Source organism: Pongo abelii, chromosome 23 (genome assembly GCF_028885655.2).
Source record: "Pongo abelii isolate AG06213 chromosome 23, NHGRI_mPonAbe1-v2.0_pri, whole genome shotgun sequence".
Lineage (NCBI taxonomy): Eukaryota > Metazoa > Chordata > Mammalia > Primates > Hominidae > Pongo > Pongo abelii.
In genome coordinates, this window is record NC_085929.1 from 44,059,812 (window position 1) to 44,082,695 (window position 22,884).

General features: G+C 50.7%; 1 protein-coding gene across 2 annotated transcripts in view; it reads right to left on the reverse strand.

The window, feature by feature from the left end:
• Positions 1-16,306, reverse strand: part of CARD10 (caspase recruitment domain family member 10) — a 56,601-nt gene extending 40,295 nt beyond the window's left edge. The window contains exons 1-2 of one of the 2 annotated variants that reach the window (XM_054543390.2): positions 16,137-16,306; positions 8,793-9,006 (exon numbers count right to left, since the gene is read on the reverse strand). In XM_054543390.2, coding sequence (XP_054399365.1) covers positions 8,793-8,844 — 52 coding nt within the window. In that variant the 5' untranslated portion in view covers positions 8,845-9,006; positions 16,137-16,306. Of the gene's footprint in view, positions 1-8,792; positions 9,007-15,795; positions 15,899-16,136 lie in introns of those variants that run through there. The other variant, XM_054543391.2, reaches the window with a different exon arrangement.
• Between the last annotated feature and the right edge of the window lie 6,578 nt (positions 16,307-22,884).

The window sequence follows — 22,884 nt, forward strand, 5'->3', positions numbered from 1 at the left end:
AGCAGCCACAATTTCTATCCACATTTTATGGATGAGGAAACTGAGGCTCAGAGGCAAGTAACTCGCCCCAGGGCACCCAGCTATGTGACCTGGAATTTGAACCTAGACACACTCTGGTTCATAAAGTTGGCTTGCTTTGCAACACTGCCCACTACTGCAAGCAGGAAGGCTTCCTGGAGGAGATGTGGCAGAAGCTGGGCCTGGGAGAGTGGAACAGATTCCTACAATAGGGAACTGAGTCGCTGGGTGCAGCAGCTGGCAGGAGTGGAGCGGAGAGGGCACTGGGGAATAAGGTTGGCAGGTGTTTCAGTTATCTATTGCTGATAGGAATCCACCCAAAAACATGGCAGCATTGACTTAGCAACAACCATATACTTAACTCAGGAATCTGCAACTGGCGGGACTCAGCAGGGACAGCTCATCTCTGCTCACATGACATCGGTCCTCTGTGGTCTCACTACCTGGCCTCTACAACATGGTGGCAGCAGGGCAGCCAGCTTCCTGCATGGTGGTTTCAAAGACACATGTCAAGAGACAGCCAGAGGAAGCCATCGCCTTTTATGATCTGGCCTTGGAAGTCAGCCAGTGTCACTTCTGTTATATTATATTAGTCAAAATATAAGTCTGCCCAGGTTCAGAGGAAAGGGGAGGACTGGGTATAGCCTGTTTTATACAGTCTGATAGATAGTTCTGGAGGCTGAGAAGTCCCAGATCAAGGAGTCAGGAGATTTGGGTCTGGTGAGGGCCCACTTTCTGGTTCATTGATGGTGCCTTCTTATTGTGTCTTCATGATGGAAGGGGTGAGGGGTCTCTCAAAGATCTCTTTTATAAGGACACTAATCCCACTCGTGAGGGCTCCACCCTCGTGATCTAATCACCTCCCCAAAGCCCCACCTCCTAATTTTTTTTTTTTTTTTTGAGACAGAGTCTCGCTGTCTTGCCCAGGCTGGAGTGCAATGGTGCGATCTCTGCTCACTGCAACCTCTGCCTCCTGGGTTCAAGCAATTCTCCTGCCTCAGCCTCCCAAGTAGCGGGGATTACAGGTGTCTGCCACCACACCCAGCTAATTTTTTGTATTTTTAGTAGAGACAGGGTTTCATCATGTTCGCCAGGCTAGTCTCGAACTCCTGACCTCAAGTGATCCTCTCGCCTCAGCCTCCCAAAGTGCTGGGATTACAGTCATGAGCCACCGCGCCTGGACGCCCTACCTCCTAATACCATCACCTTGAAGGTTAGGATTTCAACATATGAATTTTAGGAAGAAACAAACATTCAGACTATAGCATGATGAAAAAACAGCATTTAAGTGTTATAAACCCTGAGAAAGCAAAAATAACATCAACAATAATAGTAGGAGGGGAAATAGGAAAAAATGTAAAAGAGCTTTCACCTTTTGTTACAAAGAACCAATTCACACTGATTAAATTGAAACATGTAGTTCTTTTTTTAATTATTCCAAATATTCCAAATAAAAGATAAGACTATCAGGATGAATAAAAGTAACAAACTCCACTATATGCTACTTACAAGATATATGATTTAAATATAAGAACACAGAAGGCCAGGCGCGGTAGCTCACGCCAGGCAGGTGGATCACGAGGTCAGGAGTTCAAAACCAGCCTGGCTAAGATGGTGAAACCCCATCTCTACTAAAAATACAAAAATTAGCTGGTGGGGGTGGCGGGCACCTGTAATCCCAGCTGCTCAGGAGGCTGAGGCAGAGAATTACTTGAACTTGGGAGGCGGAGGTTGCAATGAGCCGAGATCACGCCACTGTACTCCAGCCTGGGAGACAGAGCAAGACTCCGTCTCAAAAAAAAAAAGAAAAGAACACAGAATGGCTGCAAATTTAAAGATGGAAAGAGATCTATCACCCAAACAATAACCACAAAAAATCTGCTGTACCTGTCCCAAAGTTAAAGAGTAGAATTTAAGGTAGGAAGCATGAGCAGAAACTTCATTTCAGTTAGGAAGGTATCAGAATCCCAAGTCTGTATACATCCAATAGCAGAGCTTCAAAATACAAGTAAAGCCTAATGGAACTAACAGGAGAAATGGGCAAGTCTAGTCATGGAAGGAGACTTAAACACACATCTCTAAAAAACTTATGTGGATTTAACAAAGTCACTAGATATGGGGTCAATAGCTAACATCAACTATATCTCTGTCTACTAGCCACAAATATAAACAAAGTTTTTTGTTTGTTTGTTTGTTTGTTTTAGATGGAGTCTCGCTCTGTCGCCCAGTCTGGAGTGCAGTGGCACAATCTCAGCTCACTGCAAGCTCCGCCTGCCAGGTTCACGCCATTCTCCTGCCTCAGCCTCCCGAGTGGCTGGGACTACAGGCACCTGCCACCATGCCTGGCTAATTTTTTTGTATTTTTAGTAGAGATGGGGTTTCACCGTGTTAGCCAGGATGGTTTCGATCTCCTGACCTCATGATCCGCCCGCCTCGGCCTCCCAAAGTGCTGGGATTACAGGCGTGAGCCACAGCGCCCGGTCTATAAACAAAGTTTTTTAAATGAACCCACTAAACTCCTAGCAGATAATATGGAAGAAAATCTAGATGACCTTGGGTTTGGCAATGACTTTTTTTTTATTTTTCTTTTTTTGTTGTTGTTGCTGTTTTTGGTTTTGTTTTTGGAGACAGGGTCTTGCATTGTCACCCAGGCTGGAGTGCAGTGGCACAATCATGGTTCATTGCGGCCTCAACCCTCTGGGCTCAAGCAACCCTCCTGCCTCAGCCTCCCGAAGTACTGGAATTACACGTGTGAGCCACCACACTCAGCCTTATTTTTCTTTTCATTTTTTTCCTTCTGGTTTGTCACGGGCTCAGAAAGAGGGCAATGACTTTTTAGATAAAACTGCAAAGCCACGATCCATAAAAGAAATAATTGATGAGGCCAGGTGCAGTGGCTCACGCCTGTAATCCCAGCACTTTGGGAGGCGCCAAGATGGGCGGATCATGAGGTCAGGAGATCGAAACTATCCTGGCTAACACGGTGAAACCCCGTCTCTACTAAAAATACAAAAAATTAGCTGGGCGTGGTGGCGGGTGCCTGTAGTCCCAGATACTCAGGAGGGTGAGGCAGGAGAATGGTGTGAACCCGGGAGGCAGAGCTTGCAGTGAGCCAAGATCCTGCCACTGCACTCCAGCCTGGACGACAGAGCGAGACTCAGTCTGAAAAAAAAGAAAGAAAGAAAGAATTGATGAGTTGGGCTTTGTTAAAATTTAAAACCTGTGCTCTGAGAAAGACACCGTCAAGAGAATAAAAAGGTAAGACCAGGAGAAAATATTTGCAAAAGACATATCTGATAAAAGACTGTTGGCCAAAATATATGAAACTCTTAAAATTCAACAATAAGAAAATGAACAGTGGAACGTGCCTATAGTCCCAGCTACTCAGGAGTCTGAGGCAAAAGGATCACTTGAGCCCAGGATTTCAAGACCAGCCTGGGCAACACAGGGAGACCCCCATCTCTTAAAAAAAAAAAAAAGAAAAGAAAAGAAGGCAGGGCACAGTGGCTCGCGCCTATAATCCCAGCACTTTGGGAGGCTGAGGCAGGTGGATCACCTAAGGTAGGAGTTCGAGACCAGCCTGACCAATATGGTGAAACTCCATCTCTACTAAAACTACAAAAATTAGCTGGGCATGGTGGCATGCGCCTGTAGTCCCAGCTACTCGGGAGGCTGAGACAGAAGAATTCCTTGAACCCAGGAGGTGGAGGTGGTAGTGAGCCGAGATCGTGCCACTGCCCTCCAGCCTAGGTGACAGAGTGAGACTCTGTCATTAAAAAAAAAAGGAAAGAAAGAAAGAAAGAAAAAAGAAAAAAAAAAGAAAGCAAATGAAAACAACCTGATTAAAAAATGGGCAAAAGATCTGAACAGACACCTTCCCAAAGAAGATGAATAGATGGCAAATAAGCACATGAAAAGATGCTCCACATCATGTGTCGTTAAGGAAATGCAAATTAAAGCAGCAAAATACCAGTACACACCTTTTAGAATGTCCAAAATCTAAAACATTGAAAACATCAAATGCTGACAAGGATGTGGAGTAACAGAAACTCTCATTCGTTGTTGGCGGGAATGCAAAATGATACAGCCACATTGGAAGACAGTTGACAAGACAGTAAAGTTTCTCACAAAAATAAATATTGGCTGGGTGCAGTAGCTCGTCTGTAATCCCAGCAGTTTGGGAGGCCAAGGTGGGAGAATCACCTGAGCCCAGGAGCTCAAGACCAGCTTGGGCAACAGAGTAAGACCCCATCTCTACCAAAAAAAAAAAGTTTTAAAAATTAGCCAGGTGTGGTAGCATGTGCCTGTGGTCCTAGCTACTCGGGAAGCTGAGGTGGGAGGATCACCTGAGTCCAGGAGGTCGAGACTGCAGTGAACTGTAATCATGCCACTGCACTCCAGCCTGGCTGACAGAACAAGATCTTGTCTCAAAAATTAAATAAATAAATAAATACACTCTTACCATACAAACCAGCAATCATTGTACTCTTTGATACTTATCCAAAAAAGTTGAAAACTTACATCCACACAAAACCTGCATATATATGTTTACTGCAGCTTTCTTCGTAATTACAAAACTTGAGAGCAACTCAGATGTCCTTTGGAAGGTGAGCAGATAAACTGTGGTATGTCCAGACGGTGAAATATTATTCAGTACTAAAAAGAAATGAGGCCGTGTACGGTGGCTCACTCCTGCAATCCCAGCACTTTGGGAGGCCAAGGCGGGTGGATCACCTGAGGTCAGGACTTTGAGACCAGGCTGGCCAACATGGTGAAACCCTGTCTCTACTAAAAATACAAAAATTAGCCAGGTGTGGTGGTGCACGCCTGTAGTCTCAGCTACTCAGGAGGTTGAGGCAGAATTGCTTGAACCCATGACGTCGAGGTTGCAGTGAGCCAAGATCACACCACTGCACTCCAGCCTGGGTGACAGAGTGAGACTCCATCTCAAAAAAAAAAAAAAAAAGAAAGAAAGAAATGCATTATCAGGCCATGAAAAGACATGGAGGAAGCTTAACTGCATATTGCCAAGTGAAAAAAACCAGTGTGAGCAGGCTACATACTGTGTGATTTCAACTCTATGATATTCCGGGAAAGGCAAAACTATGGAGATGGCAAAAGGATCAGTGTTTGCCAGGGGCCCAGGGGAGGGAGGGGATGATTAGGTGGAGCACAGAAGATTTTTAGGGCAGTGAAACTGTTGACTATCATACTATAATGGTGGATACATGTCATTATAATTTGTAAATTCCATAGAATGTACACCAAGCATTTACAATGAAACTTATGTCAACTATAGGCGCTGGGTGGTAAAGATGTATCTATCCATGTAACTTCACTGATTATAGCAAATGTGCCACTCTGGTGTGTGATGTTCATGGAGAATTCTGAGTTAGAAGGGTGGGTGTTACATGGGAAATCTCTGTACTTTCAGCTCAATTTTACTATGAACCTAAAACTGCTCTAAAAAATAAAGAAAGTCTATTTTTAAAATGAAGCCATTTATGGAAGCATCAAAAACATCAACTTGGTAGGAATAAACCAAACAAAAGATGTGCAAGATCTGTACACTGAAAACTACAGAACGTCGTTATGTATGAGTCACTAGGAAAAGCAGATCCAAACCACAATTCGATACCACTTCGCACCCACTCAGATGGCCGTAATCAAAAAGACAAACAAAACAAGCGTTCGCCAGAAGGTGGGGAAATTAGCTCCCTCACACATTGCTGGTGCGAATGTACGATGGCACGGTTGCTTTGGGAAACGGTTTAGCAGTTCCTCAAAAAGTTAAATATAGAGTTACCATATGACCCAGCCACTTCACTCCTAGGTATAAAATACCCAAGAGAATTGAAAATACATGCCCACACATGACGTTCATTACACATGATGTTTATAGCAGCACGATTCATAATAGAACAAAAGTGTCAATGATCCAAATATACATGCATGGGTGAGTGGATAATAAATGCATCATTCCAGCCATAAAAATAAATAAAGTTCCGATATGTGCTACCACATGGATGAACCTTGAAAACGTTACACTAAGTGAAAGAAGTCAGACACAAAAGGCCACAGATTGTATGATCCCATTTATATGGAAAGTCCAAAACAGGCACATCCATAGAGACAAAAAGTAATTAGTGGTTGCTAGGGACTAGGGGAAGGGGAAACAGAGAATGACAAGAATGGAGGGTGACCGGAATGGAGGGTGTATGGCGTTTTGGCGGGAGTGAAAACATATCCGGAAATTAGGTAGTGGTGATGATTGCACAACTTTTTAAATACACTAAAAACCTGGCCAGGCGCAGTGGCTCACACCTGTAATTCCAGCACTTTGGGAGGCCGAGGTGGGGTGGATCACAAGGTCAGGAGTTCGAGATCAGCCTGACCAACGTGGTGAAACCCCGTCTCTGCTAAAAATACAAAATTAGCTGGGCATGATGGCAGGTGCCTGTAATCCCAGCTACTTGGGAGGCTAAGTCAGGAGAATCGCTTGAACCCCAGGAGGTGAAGGTTGCAGTGAGCTGAGATCGTGCCATTGCACTCCAGCCTGGGCAACAAGACCCAAACTCCATCTCAATAAATAAATAAATAAACAAACAAACAAAAAACCCACTAAACTGTACACTTTAAAACAGGTGAATTCTATTGTATGTGAGTTATATCTCAATTTTTAAAATTAATAAAATGACATCATTGTGGGAAATTAAATAAGATCTAAATACATCACTGGGCACAGTGGCTCACTCCTGTAATCTCAACACTTTGAGAGGCCAAGGCAAGAAGATCGCTTGAGCCCAGGAGTTCCAGACCAGCCTGTAGAGATCCAGTCTCTACAAAAAATAATTTAAAGATTAGCCAGGTATGGTGGCACATGCCTGTAGTCCCAGCTGCCGGAAAGGATGACTCAAGCCCAGGAGGTCAAGGCTACAGTGAGCACGAGAATCATCTGAATCTGAGAAGCAGAGGTTGCAGTGAGCCAAGATCACACCATGGCACTCAAGCCTGGGCGACAGAGCGAGACCCTGTCTCAAAAAAATAAAAATAAAAAATAAGTGTATATTCACACAGTGGAGTGCTACTACACAGCAGTGCAAATAAATAATAAATGTATAACTATAGGCAACATCGTGGACGAATCCCATAAACATAATGTTGAGTGAAGGAAGCCAGACAGAAAAGAGGACGGGATTCCATTTACGCAGAGGACAAAACCAGGTTAAAATCTGCAAGATCAGGATAGTCCTTCGTTGTGGGAGGAATTGTAGAAAGTGGGCTCACAGGGGTTCATGGGGGCTGGCTGCGTTCTGTGTCTTTATTTGGTTTCTGGCTACATGGAGTGCTCACTGTGTATACACTTATTTCATATATACAATATTTCAATTAAAACTGTACCCCTGTTTCTCTGCCATGGGCTGATGTGCATTCCCCAAAAATCCATATGTTGAAGTCCTAACCCCCAGTATCTCAGGATGTGACCATATTTGGAGATAAGGTCTTTACAGAGGTGACTGAAGACTGGGTAAGCTGGGTGTGGTGGCTTACACCGGTAATCCCAGCCCTTTGGGAGGTCGAGGCGGGCAGATCACCAGAGGTCAGGAGTTCTAGACAAGCCTGGCCCACATGGCAAAACCCCATCTCTACTAAAAATACAAAAATTAGCCGGGCATGGTGGTGCATGCCTGTAATCCCAACTCCTCGGGACGCTAAGGCAGGAGAATTGCTTGAACCTGGGAGGCAGAGGTTCCAGTGAGCCGAGATTGTGCCACTACACTCCAGCCTGGGTGACAGAGCAAGACTCTGTCTCAAAAAAAAGACACTGGGTGAGGTGGCTTACACCTGTAATCCTAGCACTTTGGGAGGCTGAGATGTAAGGATGGCTTGAGCCCAGGAGTTCGAGAACAGCCTGGCACCATAGAGAGACCCTCCCCCCATACAAATTAGCCAGGTGCAGTGGTGCCTGTCTGAGGTCCTAGTTATCCTGGAGTCTGATGCAGGAGGATAGCTTGAGCCCAGGAGGTCAAGACTACAGTGAGCCGTGACTGTGCCACTGCACTCCAGCCTGGGCAACAAAGCGAGACTGTCTCTGAAAACAAAAACAAAGCATAAAGAGATTAATAAATAAAGTTAAAATGAGGGGCCGGGCACTAGAGGGGAACTGGAGGCCTACATAAAGTTGGTTTCGTTTTCTTTTGTTTTTTGAGACAGAGTCTCACTCCATCGCCCAGGCTGAAGTGCAGTGGCACAATCTCGACTCACTGCAAACTCCACCTCCCCGGTTCAAGCAATTCTCCTGCCTCAGCCTCCTAAGTAGCTGGAATTACAGGCATACACCACCACAGCCGGCTAATTTTTGTATTTTTAGTAGGGACAGGGTTTCACCATGTTGGCCAGGCTGGTCTCAAACTCCTGACCTCAAGTGATCCGCCCACCGTGGCTTCCCAAAGGGCTGGGATTACAGGCGTGAGCCACCGCACTCAGCCCTACGTAAAGTTTTAACCCAGTAAGTATATTTTTTAAATCACTAAATAGTTCACACATATGCAAATGTTTAGAGAAAAACAATGAACACCAAAATATTCAAAAAGACTAATGTTTGGAAAGTACTCAGAATTGTGTTCCCCAAAAATTCATTCCCCCAAGACCCACAGGCCTCAGGGGTCTGTAGCTTTCTCTCAGGGCCAGAGATGGGGAAGGGGCCACCTGGCAGGGACGGTCGTTGGCACCTTCCCCCCTTTACAGAAGAGGTGTAGAGATGAGGGTCTCACCATGTTGCCCAAGCTGGTCTCGAACTACTGGGCTCAAGCAATCCTCCTGCATTGTCTTCCCAACAACAGGACACCCTGAGAAGTTTGAAGGCTCGCACCCAGACCCATGCACAGGTCTGGTTTTTGTCCACAGCTTGGCGTAGGTGTGGCTTTGGAGTTGGTGGCAGCTGAGGGCTGGGTGACGTTAGCAAGGTCTGAGCCTCAGTCTCCTCATCTGAAAAACAGGATAGTAATTCCCTCTTTATACTGCGGCCATTAAGAAGAGGGCTGATGTGGGTGGAGTGACTGGTGGGGCAGGCGCTCTGTAAGTGGCTGTCAGCAGGGCAGGGGCTGGGCTCAAGCCTGCGACCACACTGCTCCAAGCTGGACACATGGTGGCGCCCTCGTCCCACAGGTGCAGCGCCAGTTCTAGCCTCTGTTGGCATCGGTTACTGGAGGGAGGGAGGGATGAAGAGAGGAACGGAGTTATATTTGCAAACACACTGCCCACTCTGGGCCCTAGGGGTGGAAAGGTGAATGAGGAACACACAGTTCCTACTCAAGGAGGCTGGATTGGAGGGGCTGGGAGCCCCAAGGAGGAGAAAAACGTGGGAGAGGGCACTGCCTGGGGATTTTGCAGTGGGTTGACCAGCGACCCCCCTGCAAAAGACATGTCCACCTGGAACCAGGGAATTCAGTCTTATTTGAAAAAAGAGTCTTTGCGAATGTAATGAAGATAAGAATCTCGGCCGGGCGCGGTGGCTCACTCCTGTAATCCCAGCACTTTGGGAGGCTGAGGCTGGCGGATCACCTGAGGTCAGGAGCTTAAGACCAGCTTGACCAACACAGCGAAACCCCGTCTCTACTAAAAATATAAATAAAAAATTAGCCAGGTGTAGTGGCGGATGCCTGTAATTCCAGCTACTTGGGAGGCTGAGGCAGGAGAATCACTTGAACCTGGAAGGAGAAGGTTGCAGTGAGACCAGATTGCACCATTGCACGCCAGCCTGGGTGACAAGAATAAAACTACATCTTAAAAAAAAAAAAAAAAAAAAAAGTAAGGATCTCAAGATGAGATCGTCCTGGATTATCCGTGGGGGGCCAAATCCACTGACAAGTGTAATTACAAGAAGAGAAGATGCTGACACAGAGGGAGCTACATGGAAATGTCAGCAGAGGCAGGAGTGAGGCTGCCATAAGGCAAGGACACCTGAAGCCACCAGAAGTGGGAAGAGGCAAGGAAGGATTCTCCCCTAGCACCTTCAGAGGGAGTGGGGCCCCTACAACACCTTGATTTCAGACTTCTGGATTCCAGAACTAATCGTTTTTGTTTGTTTTTCAGTGACAGGGTCTTGCTCTATTGTCCAGGCTGGAGTGCAGTGGTGTAATCATAGCTCACTGCAGCCTTGACCTCCTGGGCTCAAGTGATTCTCCCACCTCAGCCTCCCGAGTAGCTGGGACTCCCAGCTCACACCACCATGTCCAGCTAATTTTTTAAAGTTTTTTGTAGCGATGAGGGTCTCACTATGTTGCCCAAGCTAGTCTCGAACTACTGGGCTCAAGCGATCCTCCTGCATCGGCTTTCCAAAGTGCTGGGATCACAGGCAAGAGCCCTGCACCTGGCGTGAAGAGAAAAAATTTTTATTGTTTTAAGCCACCAAGATTGTGGTCATTTGTTACAGCTGCCACAGGAAGCTAATAGAGATGTTTAAATTCTCTTACTGCCACTCAGTTCACTGACTCCCACTCCCAGTAGCCTACAGGACGGTGCCCAAGGCCCTACACTCCTAGCCCCCCTACTTCCCCCCGAAACCCAAACTCCACCACACCCACTGCTCTCCAAACACACAGGTTCTTTGACACTTCTGCACTCTTGCTTCAGGGGTTGTCTGTCTGGGATGCCCTTCCCTTGCTGATCCCCTGGACAACTCCTAGAGACGTTTCAAAATCCTCCTTCAACATCCCCTCCTAAGTATATCAGTATCTTCTGAATCAATGGCTTCCAGGACACCCGCACTCCTCCATCTCCCGCAGCCCACTGTGTTCCTTGTTCCTTGTTTCATCACCAGCAGCTCAGCTACATGCCCTACCCCCTCCACTAGTCCTCTCCTGGCCTCTCCATCCCCAGAACTAATGCCCTCGTTCAGGCCCCCAATCTCCCACCAGGCTTCTTGTGCCGACTCCTAACTGGTCCCTCTGCCCTGGTCTGGCCCCTCCAGTCCATCACCACTCTGTAGCCCTGGCGTTCAGCTCTACCATGTCACTCCTCTGCTCAAGAGCCTTCCATGGATCCCTGCTGCCCTGAGGAGAATATCCAAAGGGAATGATAGTATCTTCAAATGCTCCTTCCCACCTCTCACCCCACCAGTGTCCAACACATCCATGTGCTACACACCTCTGGGCCTTTGCACAGGCAGTGGCCTTCCCCGGGCATGTCCTCTCCCTGTCTGCCAGGCATGCTCCAACCCATGTCTTGGGCAGCTCCTCCCACAGTACCCACCATTCAGCAGTGGCATCAGCTAAAACATCACAAGGCTGACCATACACCAGGTGCTGTCATAAGCGCTTTACATGTGTTAACCCTTTGGATTCTCATAACACCACCAGGAAAAAGGCACCATTCCTGTGTCCAGCTCACGGATGGGAAAACCAAGGCCCAGATGGGAGAAGAACCATTCAGAAGTGGCAGAAGGAGGCCGGGCACGGTGGCTTACGCCTGTAATCCCAGCACTTTGGGAGGCTGAGGCGGGCGGATCACGAGGTCAGGAGATCGAGACCATCCTGGCTAACACAGTGAAACCCCGTCTCTACTAAAAATTCAAAAAATTAGCCAGGCGTGGTGATGGGCGCCTGTAGTCCCAGCTACTCGGGAGGCTGAGGCAGGAGAATGGCGTGAATCCGGGAGGCGGAGCTTGCAGTGAGCCGAGATTGTGCCACTGCACTCCAGCCTGGGCAACAGAGCGAGATTCTATCTCAAAAAAAAAAAAAGTGGCAGAAGGAGCCAAACCCAGCCTGCACTGTCAACCCTCCTGGTAGGGGCCTCAGAATTGTTGAACCTCCCCTTACCCACACCAAGCCCGAATTCACCACCCTCTCCTCTGTGGATTCCAAATTTTGTAAACACATCCCTCACTGTGCTGTGCAAGCGTTACCCCGATTACACGGTGGTCTCCCCCTCCCGGAAGCCCCCGGAAAACTTCACTGTACTTGTCTAGGTCCCTGGTAACTGGCACAGTGCAGGGGTTTAATAAACGAGAATGAATGAGCTCATAAGCAAATGGTTTCCAGGGAAATTGGGCCCTGGGGATTTCTCATTCTCCTCAAAGAACAAATTATGCAAATTCTCTGGGACCAGGCCCTCTGCTTTCCTCCTCCCCCCTAGGTTTCTGGGAGGGTGTCTGGGCTCACCAGAAAGTGCCCCGGGCTCTCTAGTGGCCCGTTTCCTGATTATAAATGAAACTAGGGCTTAAAGCTGGTGAATCACTAGCAACTGCCAGCCAGGGCGTGCTGGGTGTCAGGTGGGGTGGATGGGAGAAGGCAGGCTCACAACCAGACTTCCCTACTACTTCTGGCACCCCCAACTTTGCCATCGCGGCAAGACCTCCCCAGCCACTGGTGACACTAGCTAGGAAAGAGCCTAGCTCTGGGGGCTAGACAAGCTTGAGCAACTCCTGGACTGTCCACACTCCTATCCCTGAGCCCACCACCCCTGGGTCCCAGGAACCCACAGCCTGAACCACTCGCAAACCTCTTTCCCAAGCCCGGTCTCAGGTAACTCAGGGATGGTATCCAGGGAGGTACTGTATCCCCATTTTAGAGATATAGAAACCAAAGTTCAGGGTGAGGGAACTACCCAAGACCACCCCAAAGAAAGTAAGTAGGGCCTAGGAAGTTGAACCCCAGTCTTCTGCCTCTTCAGTGGGGTTTAAAGCAGAACTGGCCTTTTTTTTTTTTTTTTTTTTTTGAGACTAGGAATTGCGCTGTGGCCCAGGCTAGAGTGCAGTGATGCAATCCTGGCTCACTGCAGCCTCCTCAAACTCCTGGGCTCAGGCGATCCTCCTGCCTCAGCCTCCTGAGTAGCACCCCCACGCCCAGCTCATTTTCTTTTCTTTTTTCTTTTTTTAATTTTTCTTTTTGAGACGGAGTCTCACTCTGTCACCCAGGCTGGAGTGCAGTGGCACGATCTCGGCTCACTGCGACATCCGCTTCCCAGCTTCAAGCAATTCTCCTGCCTCAGCCTCCCAAGTAGCTGGGATTACAGGTACCTGCCAACACACCCTAGAGATGGAGTCTCACTGTGTTGATCAGGCTGGTCTCAAACGCTGGGCCTCAAGCATTTGGCCATTTCTTGATTCAAACATCACAAACTTAGAGGGCAAAAGAGTGAAAAGTAAGGATCCCAGCTCCTACCCAAGACTCCTGGAGGAATTTCATCAAGTGTTCAAGGACCCTGAGGCAGGTTGGGAAACTGCAAACCAGTGGGTAAGAGCCCACGTCCAGGTGGACACCTCACAAGTCACAGGGTTTTTGTGATGTTGGGCAAGTTTCTTAGCTTCTGTTGGTCTCAGGTTCCCCCATCAGTGAAATGGGAACAAATCTAAGTACCTACTGCAACATAGGATTGTGGTGAGGATGATATGAATCAACACGGATGAGGCTCAGAGCAGTGCCAGGTGGGCAGTACATGCTCAATAAACAGTAGGGTCTTTAAAAGTATTTTGAAAGATTCAGGCCGGGCACGGTGGCTCACGCCTGTCATCCCAGCACTTTGGGAGGCCGAGGCGAGCAGATCACCTGAAGTTGGGAGTTCCAGACCAGCCTGACCAACATGGAGAAATCCCGTCTCAACTGAAAATACAAAAAAATTGGCTGGGAGCGGTGGCTCACGCCTGTAATTCCAGCACTTTGGGAGGCCGAGGCGGGCAGATCACAAGGTCAGGAGATCAAGACCATCCTGGCTAACACGGTGAAACCCCGTCTCTACTAAAAAAAAAAATACAAAAAATTAGCCGGGCATGGTGGCGGATGCCTGTAGTCCCAGCTACTCAGGAGGCTGAGGCAGGAGAATGGCATGAACCCGGGAGGCGGAGTATGAAGTGAGCCGAGATTGCACCACTGCACTCCAGACTGGGAGAGAGAGCGAGACTCTGTCTCTAAAAAAAAAAAAAAAAAATTAGCCGGGCGTGGTGGTGCATACCTGTAATCCCAGCTACTTGGGAGGCTGAGGCAAGAGAATCACTTGAACCCGGGAGGCGGAGGTTGCGATGAGCCCAGATAGCACCATTGCCTGAGCAACAAGAGTGAAACTTTGTCTCGAAAGAAAGAGAGAAAGAAAGAAAGAGAGAGAGAGAGAGAGAAAGAAAGAGAAAGGAAGAAAGAAAGAAAGAGAAAGAAAGAAAGAAAGAAAGAAAGAAAGAAAGAGATGGAAGGAAGGGAGGGAGGAAGGAAGAGAGGGAGGGAGGGAGGGAGGAAAGGAGGAAAGAAGGAAAGAAGGAAAGAAAATAAGGAAAGAAGGAAAGAAAATAAGGACAGAAGGAAAGAAAGATTCACTTCCCAAGGAGGAACCATTGGGTGAGTCCTTGTCATCAGAGAGGAATGCTCCCCATACCTGCCTGGTAGAAGGCTCAGGCCTGGGGCCTCCTTATAAATCCCAAGATCTGTCCCACCCAGACCTGCCCAGTCAGAGACTTGGAGGAGGGGAGCTGATATTTTGGGTTTGTTTGCTTTTGTTTTTGTTTTTGAGACAGAGACTCGCTCTGTTGCCCAGGCTGGAGTGCACTGGTGCAATCTGGGCTCCCTGCAACCTCACCTCCCGAGTTCAAGCGATTCTCCTGCCTCTGCCTCCCGAGTAGCTGGGACTACAGGCGCACCACCACATCTGGATTTTTTTTTAATAGAAACAGGGTTTCACCATGTTGGCCAGGCTAGTCTCAAACTCCTGACCTCAGGTGATCCACCCCCCCACCGTCGGCCTCTCAAAGTACTGGGATTACAGGCATGAGCCACCGCGCCCGGCCAGAAGCTGATGTCTTGAACCACAGCCCCAGGGAGTTTCTTGGATCAGGCAAGTCTAGGAATCCTAGAGGCTGCGTATCAGGTCCTTCTTTGAAGACTCTTCTGGTGAAACACCTTCCGCCCACCTGTCAACATGTCCTTGGGGTAAAGCCAACTTTCTCTTCTTCTCAATTAATAATAATGCTTCCTAACTGGAATGGGGTGCACACTAGTGCCAGGTGCTTTCTAAAATATAAATTAATTAATTTCATCCACCAATAGCCCTCTGGGGCAATTATTTTTAGCTCCGTCTTACAGAGGGGGAAACTGAGGCCAGGGGAGTTCACAACTCACCCAAGGTTACACAGCTGGAAACTTGGAAGAGCCAAGACTCTCTTCCCCACCACAGAACAGCCTGTGCGAGCTGCCCCAGTGCCCCAGTCAAGCGCCTGGAGGCACCGACACAGAGCGGGTCTCACAGGGCTGAAAACCTGGGGTCTTCCCAGGGCAGTAGGGTGGTTTCATGGAGCTAGAGGCTGTAGTCCCAGTCCCAGGCCCCAGGCCCTTCCCCTCGCCAAGTCTGCATAGCCACATCAAATGCGGTGGTTCCTTTACCAGGCTCCCCTCTGCCTTCCTACCTGGGGCAAAAGAGGGCGCTCCAGAGCCACAGAAAGTCCACTGGGACAAATGACCTCATCCTTCCACCCCAGCCCTCCACTCCCTAAAACCTCCCCTCCTTCCATCACCTGTGCCTTTCTCCAACCCCATCATGTCACTAGCATTTCTCTAGAAGTGCCATGCCTTTGGCCAGGTTGTTTCCTGGGCCAGGCACACTCTTTCCCAATTTTAGGCTTCTATATTGAGACGGTGGCCTCCTTCCTCCAGGAAGCCCTCCCTGACTGCCTCCTCTGAGCTACCTAGCTCCAATGTGCCCCCACGGCCTCTGGGGGATGACTACCCCAAGCATCAACCATGTTGTGCCCTAAGGGGCTGGGGTCTGGGAGGGGAGACGAGGACAGGGGTCACCTACCTCCTTTTGGGTTAGGTGAGGGAGGGTGTGGGGGATGGGGCAGGCCTCCCTCTGCTCGACCTCTTCTGGACCAGCGACCCTGACCCTCAGGCCCTTGGTCAATACCCATTGGGCAACCACAGGATCGATTGGTTGGGGCTGCCTGGAGGGGGAGGTAGGCAGGGTTGTTTGCTTCCCCGGGGCACCTTTGGCCAGCCCCACCCCTCCGTGGAGGTATCCCCTGCTGGTCCCAGCCTCTTGACGTCCTCACCCCTCCTCTGGGATTGTGGAGGCAGCAGGGGGGAAAAAGAGGGAGGCAGCAGCAGATGGCGGCTGACCCGGGAGCTGGCTCAACGCCCTACCCTAGGGATGGAGAGACTGAGGCCGCCAGAGCCTGGTCAAGCCAGAGCTGAAGCCTCCGGCCCCAGCGGGACAGGAAGGAATCTGGTCTCCTCCGTCCTGGCTCCCTCAGCCCCGCCCCCATCAGAGCTGGGGAGGCCCCGGGATGGGAGGAGAGGACTGGGGCGGGGCACCCAGACTTGGAGTGGGGCCTGGAGCCAGGGATGCTTCCTGCGGACCTTCAACTCCCACATTCCAGGCTGTTCCCAAGACTCCTCGCTCCTCCTCCCTTCTCTACCCATCCCGTGTTGAGGGCGGGGGCGCGGGTGTTAGCGACCCGGGTCTGAGCTAGCTGCCTGGAGCCTGTGGGGGTACTCGGGGGCCCCTCCTAGGGAGGGATTAGATCTACACTAGAGGGGCTGCCCTGGAGGCCTGTCCAAGCACCACCCAAGGGTACTTGTGATTGTTGTAAACAGGAAGCCCCCCTTTCCCCACCGCACCATGTGGACAGGCCCTGTGTGTCCAGACGCTGGGCTCTGGAGGCCGGGGGCTCTTGACCTCCCCGGCTGCGTTTCCTGTTAGCTGAGCCAGAGGAGAAAGAAGGGGACTGAAATGGGCTGGTCAGGGGAGGTGCCTGAGGGAGTGAGAGCAGAGGGGGAAAGAGCTGAGGCCGAGAGTGAAAGGCCAGAGCCGCCTGGCACACAGTAGGTGCTCAATAAATAGTCTGTGGCCTGAGGTTGGGTAAGAAGGGAGGGGCCCCTCTGAGGAGAGCCATACAGTTACGGGGAAGAGTGGAGGATTCACCCCGCTGCCACCAAGGCCTGGCACATAGTAGGTGCTCAGGAAATATTTGAGATCCATGTTTAGGGTAGGCCGGGAGGAGGCGTTCTTGGAAGAGTGCAGCGTTTCTGGAGGAGAAAATGAGGCCACCCTGGCCTTGCATCCCGCTGCGGGCTCAGCATTCCCCCACCGTCCCTGTCTGGCCCCCGCCCCGCCCCGTGGCTGCCTGGGCCAGGCCACTGTCTCAAGGCCCTTTATTTTTAAAATCCCTGCGGTGTTCCTGCCCCAAGACTAAGGAGCAGTGCCAGCCAACAGCTCAGCCTGCGGCCTGGGCTCAGGGCCCAAAGGCGCCAGGGGTGGGGCATCCGGCCACCCCACAGCTGCTGGCCCAGCCGGCCTGCCTGAGCAGGGTGAGGAGGCCCCTGGAATGCCCCCACCCTGGGCCCGAGGCATTAGTCCTTAGTCCCTGGTGAAGGGACAGAGGTCCACTAGAGTGGCAGGCAGGCTTTGCATGTTGAATATAGTAGCTTTTCCTCCCACATCTTCCAAACAAATACGGGCACAGCACCTACTGTGTGTAAGGAGGAGGCGCGAGCTGGACCTTGTGGGGTGACAAAGGGGTGAGACACGCTTTCTCTTTTCCAGGGAGTCAGGGCCTGCAGAGGAAACAGGCATTGCAGTTGTGGGCATTTCTTGAAAGAGCCACGGACTGGAATCTAAGAGGCTTGGGCCCCAGTCCTGGCTCCATCCCTTCCCAGCTGTGTGGACTTGGGCAAGGCATTTGGTCTCTCTAAGCTTCTCTACAAAGGAAAACAATCACAGCTACCATGGAGGGCTGCTGTCTGTCACTAGACACAGCGATGAGCAACGCAGTCACCATCCCTGCCCTCACGGAGGTTAATGTCATTGGGGAAGGTGGTCCCCTGAACAAGGTCATGGCAGTCACCAGAGGCACAGAGCAACAGCACGGAAGGGAGGGTGCTGGGGGGCAGGGGTGGGAGAGAACTTAATTTATTTGTTTTGGTTTTTTGAGACAGAGTTTTCACTTTTTTTGCCCACGCTGGAGGCAATGGTATGATCTCGGCTCACCGCAACCTCCACCTCCCGGGTTCAAGTGATTCTCCTGCCTCAGCCTCCCGAGTAGCTGGGATTACAGGCATGCATCACCACGCCCGGCTGATTTTTGTGTTTTTAGTAGAGACAGGGTTTCACCATGTGGGCCAGGCTGGTCTCGAACTCCTGACCTCAGGCAATCTGCCCACCTCAGCCTCCCCAAGTGTTGGGATTACAGGCATGAGCCACCACGCCCAGCCAAGAACTTAGTTTCGATCCCTGGTCCCGTAGGCCCCTGAGGAGGGGACATTTGAGCTGAGCAGAAAACAGCCTCTCACTTATCTGGGAAAAGAGTATTCTCTGCAGAAGAAAGAGTATTCTCTGCCAGGGCCCTGAGGCAGCAGGTGACAGGTATAGAAATGAAAGGACTTTGTAAACCCTCGAGGGCTGTGCACCTGGCAGGAGGTGCTATTATTATTATTATTATTATTATTATTTGTTTTTTGAGAAGGAATCTCACTCTGTGGCCCAGGCTGGAGTGCAGTGGCGCAATCTCAGCTGCAAGCACCGCCTCCCGGTTTCACGCCATTCTCCTGCCTCAGCCTCCTGAGTAACTGGGATTACAGGCACCTGCCACCATGCCCGGCTAACTTTTTTGTATTTTTTTAGTAGAAACGGGATTTTACCATGTTAGCCAGGATGGTCTCGATCTCCTGACCTTGTAATCCACCCACCTCGGCCTCCCAAAGTGCTGGTATTACAGGTGTGAGCCACCACGCCCAGCCTATTATTATTTGTTTTGTTTTGTTTTGTTTTTTGAGACGGAATCTCGCTCTGTCGCCCAGGCTAGAGTGCAGTGGTGCAATCTCAGCTCACTGCAACCTCTGCTTCCCAGGTTCAAGCGATTCTTCTGTCACAGCCTCCAGAGTAGCTGGGATTACAGGTAAGCACCACCATGCCAGACTAATTTTTGTATTTTTAGTAAAGACGGGGTTTCACCATGTTGGCCAGGCTGGTCTCTAACTCCTGACCTTGTGATCCACCCACCTCGGCCTCCCAAAGTGCCGGAATTACAGGTGTGAGCCACCGCGCCCGGCCAGGAGGTGCTATTATTATCAGTGTCACTATGTCAAGCGGGGAGGAGGCAGGGATGTCAGGCAGATCACGCCACAGCTAAGAGCTGCCCCTGCCTCCCCTTCCCTTCACTTGCTCCCCAGAGAATGCCAGACTGGCTAGCCAGCATGTGTGGGCCTTTGCCCTACAAAGGGCGTTCACTCTGGCCCAACTTGTTTTTGCTTTTGATCCTCCCAACAGCTGTGGAGTAAGGCAGGCAGGGTATATTATCACATACACCCATTTGATGGATGGGGAAACTGAGGTGGGGTGCAGGATGGTGGGGGTGTCTCACTAAAATCACCCAGCTCATTCATGGCAAAGCTGGCCAGGTGTAGTGGCTCATGCCTGTAATCCCAACACTTTGGGCGGCTGAGATGGGAGGATCACTTAAGCCCAGGAGTTCGAGACCAGCCTGGGCAACAGAGCAAGACCACGTCTCTACAATAATTTAAAAAATTAGCCGAGCTGAGCATGGTGGTATGCACCTGTAGTCCTAGCTACTCAGGAAGCTGAGGCGGGAGGATCGCTTGAGCCCAGGAGGTTGAGGCTGCAGTAAGCCATATTCATGCCACTGTACTCCAGCCTGGGCAACAGAGCAAGACCCTGTCTCAAAAAAAAAAAAGAAAAAAAGACCAAGCTGAGCCATGCAACCAAGTAGCCCAGTTCCCAGGCTAATCCATTTGCTCTGAGGTAGTCCCTTGGGAAGCCATCCTTGACCCCCCCCCAAAAAACATTTCCTGCCTCACCCCAGCATCTGTCCCAGCGCCCACAAACCAGATGAGCTTCTTTCCAGCACACAGACTCCACCAGGAGGTGCCAGCCACCCCTCAGGCTCCAGCCAGAGAAGAATGTGGCCTGACCCTCCCCGTGGGAGCTCTGGCCAGCAGGCCTTGGCAGAAGCGAGGCCGGCTGAGTCAACAAGAGGCTGGCAGGGGCTCAAGCTGCCCACTGAGGGGGAGTCAGAGACCCAGAGGGGACTGCCCATTCTCCAACTCTCACTCTCTGCAAGATCCCCCCTCCTGCTTGATAGGCACCAGCCAGCCCAGTTAACCCCTGCAGACCCAATCGGGGAATGGCCTAGTGAGAATCCACTGTCAATCCCCTTTGGAATGGTGGTGTGGGACTTCAGGTAGGTCACTTCACCTCTCTGGGCAGTTTCCTTGCCTGTGAGATCCTCCACTTGCCCATGAGGATGTTGTCAGAGTCTTTATGAATTCATAAAGATGACTCTGCACATAAAACCCTGAACCATCGCGTCCCCTCTCTGCAACCTGGAAGTGTGAATTTCTGAGTTCAAAGGCAGTGGCTGGGCCAGGCGCCGTGGCTAACGCCTATAATCCCAGCACTTTGGGAGTCCGAGGCAGGCAGATCACCTGAGCTCAGGAGTTTGAGACCACCCTGGGCAACATGGTGAAACTCCGTCTCTACTAAAATACAAAAAATTAGCCAGGTGTGGTGGTGCGCACCTGTAGTCCCAGCTACTCCGGAGGCTGAGGCACCAGAATCGCTTGAACCTGGGAGGCGGAGGTTGCAGTGAGCCAAGAGTGCACCACTGCACTCCGGCTTGGGCTGTAGAGTGAGACTCTGTCTCAAAAAAAAAACCACAAAGGCAGTGGCTGTGCCCTGCTGCCAGGTGCTGAACTGGTGCTTCATGAGTGTTTGCTGTGGTGCGAAAGTTAAGTCCACAAAACAAATGAGAAAAGTACAAGGAGTTTGAGCCTCTGCAATGATGATGACACACCCCCAACCTGTGTTTCTAAAGCTCCTTTCGCAGACACGTTTGATCACAGGCATTTTTTGTTTGTTTGTTTTTGGGTGTTTTTTGGTTTTTTTTTTTGAGATGGAGTCTCACTCTGTCACCAAGCTGGAGTGCAGTGGCGCGATCTCAGCTCACTGCAGAGCTGAGATCTCTACGCCTCCCGGGTTCAAGTGATTCTCCTGCCTCAGCCTCCTGAGTAGCTGGGACTACAGGCATGCGCCACCTCACCCGGCTAATTTTTGTATTTTTAGTAGAGATGGGGTTTCACTATGTTGGCCAGGCTGGTCTCAATCTCTTGACCTCGTGATCTGCCTACCTCGCCCTCCCAAAGTGGTGGGATTACAGGCGTGAGCCACTGCGCCCGGCCAATCATAGGCATTGTTACTCCCACTTGACAGATGAGAAAACTGAGGCACGGGGAGGCTAAAGAACTTGCCCAGGATCCACAACTGGGACTACTTGGAGCCAGGTCTTCTTCTGACTTTCTGCAAAGGGACGCATCTGGGGAACTCTCTGTTCTCAGAGGTGGAAAGAGGAGCAGTGATCAGAGGTTATGACGAGTTGATTTCTGCTCCATTTCAGGGAGAAATTCTTGGCTGGCAGAGCTGTCCTCTTGGGGGAGTGGTGAGATTCCAGTCACCAAAGGGATGTAAGTAGAGGCAACAGCCATCAGTCAGAGTTGCTTCTGAACAATTCTGCCCCAGAAGGATGTGTATACAGGACGTGAGATTCCTCCTCACCCCTGGAGACTGGAGGAGATCATGGTCCCTCTGAGCGTGGTCCCAGAGCCTTTGCCCTCAAGGCAGCAGGCCACTGAGAGGTGACAGATCTGGACTCAAATCCAGCATGACCATTTCCAAGCCATGAGAGGTTACTTCACCTCCTTGGCCTCAGTTTCCTCATCTGCGCAATGGTGTTGTGAGGATCAGAGCAAATATAAGTGGAACTTCAAGCTCTGAGCTGTGTCCGGCAATCAGGAGACACTCAGTTAATGCTCCTCCTGCTTCTGCTCTTCTTCTTATCATCAGTCCAGGAAAGAGAGGAGGAAACCAGGAGCTAGGAAGCAGGTTTGGGGCATAGGAGGTTGCTGGATGAACCCAGGACCTAGAGCCAGGAGCGCCAGGTCCGACTCCCAGCTCTTTGATGAACAGGCAGGTGCCATGGGCAAAAGGTGTGTTCCCTTGTCCATTTCTGTCTCTGCCACACAAAGGAGAGCATGAACGTGGAAGTGCGTCATTAACCAAAGTGGACGGGCTTTTGTTAGAAGAAAACAGAGAGATCCATGTGTCCAGGAATGAGCGCGTGGCCATGGGGGTGAGGAAGGCACCCCCACAGCCCACCCAGCCAGGGCCACGTGAAGCCCCCAGGGCTGGGCCAGGCTGGAGGAGGCCATGCAGGAGATGGTCAGGGCAAAGCAGGACTGGCCTGCAGCCCACGGGCCTATCTCTTAGGCCAGGCTGGGCCACAGAGAATAGGCCATTGTTTCTGCTCCTCAAATGCTTTTCCTGTCCCCCCCCCGCCCCTCCTCTCTCTACCCCACCCACCTCACAGTGAGAACAAAGGTCTCCTGGAGGACCCCTCCCCACCACCCTTCCATCCAGGCCCCGAACCAAATGGCCCAGGTCTGGAGAGCACAATTCTATCACCCAGGGACAACAGGGTCACCTGGCCCTGACCCCTTCTGCTGCCCCTCCCGCCCCCTCCAACTACAGCCGCCGCGGACCCCCACTCTGCCCTCAGTCCATCCATCTGTCTGTCCTCCTCAGGGGTGGGGCTGGAGGAATTGACCCCACATCCTTCCTCAACCCCCCTCCAACTTCTTGCTCTCCAGGAGAAAGGGAGCCAGAGGGGTTGGGGGGGCCTCCCCACCCCCATTTCCCTGCGGATCAGTGAACAAGAAACCAGAGCTGGGTCGGCCTGGAAGGCTCCGCCTGAGAAAGCTCTTCCACAGGCCAGCCCTTTTCCCAGAGCCTGGAATTCCAGAGGCGTTTCCGGCTCTGACAGCTGTCTCCTGGAGACGTGCCCTCCCTGTGGGCCTCACAGCCTCGCCCTCCAAAATGCCC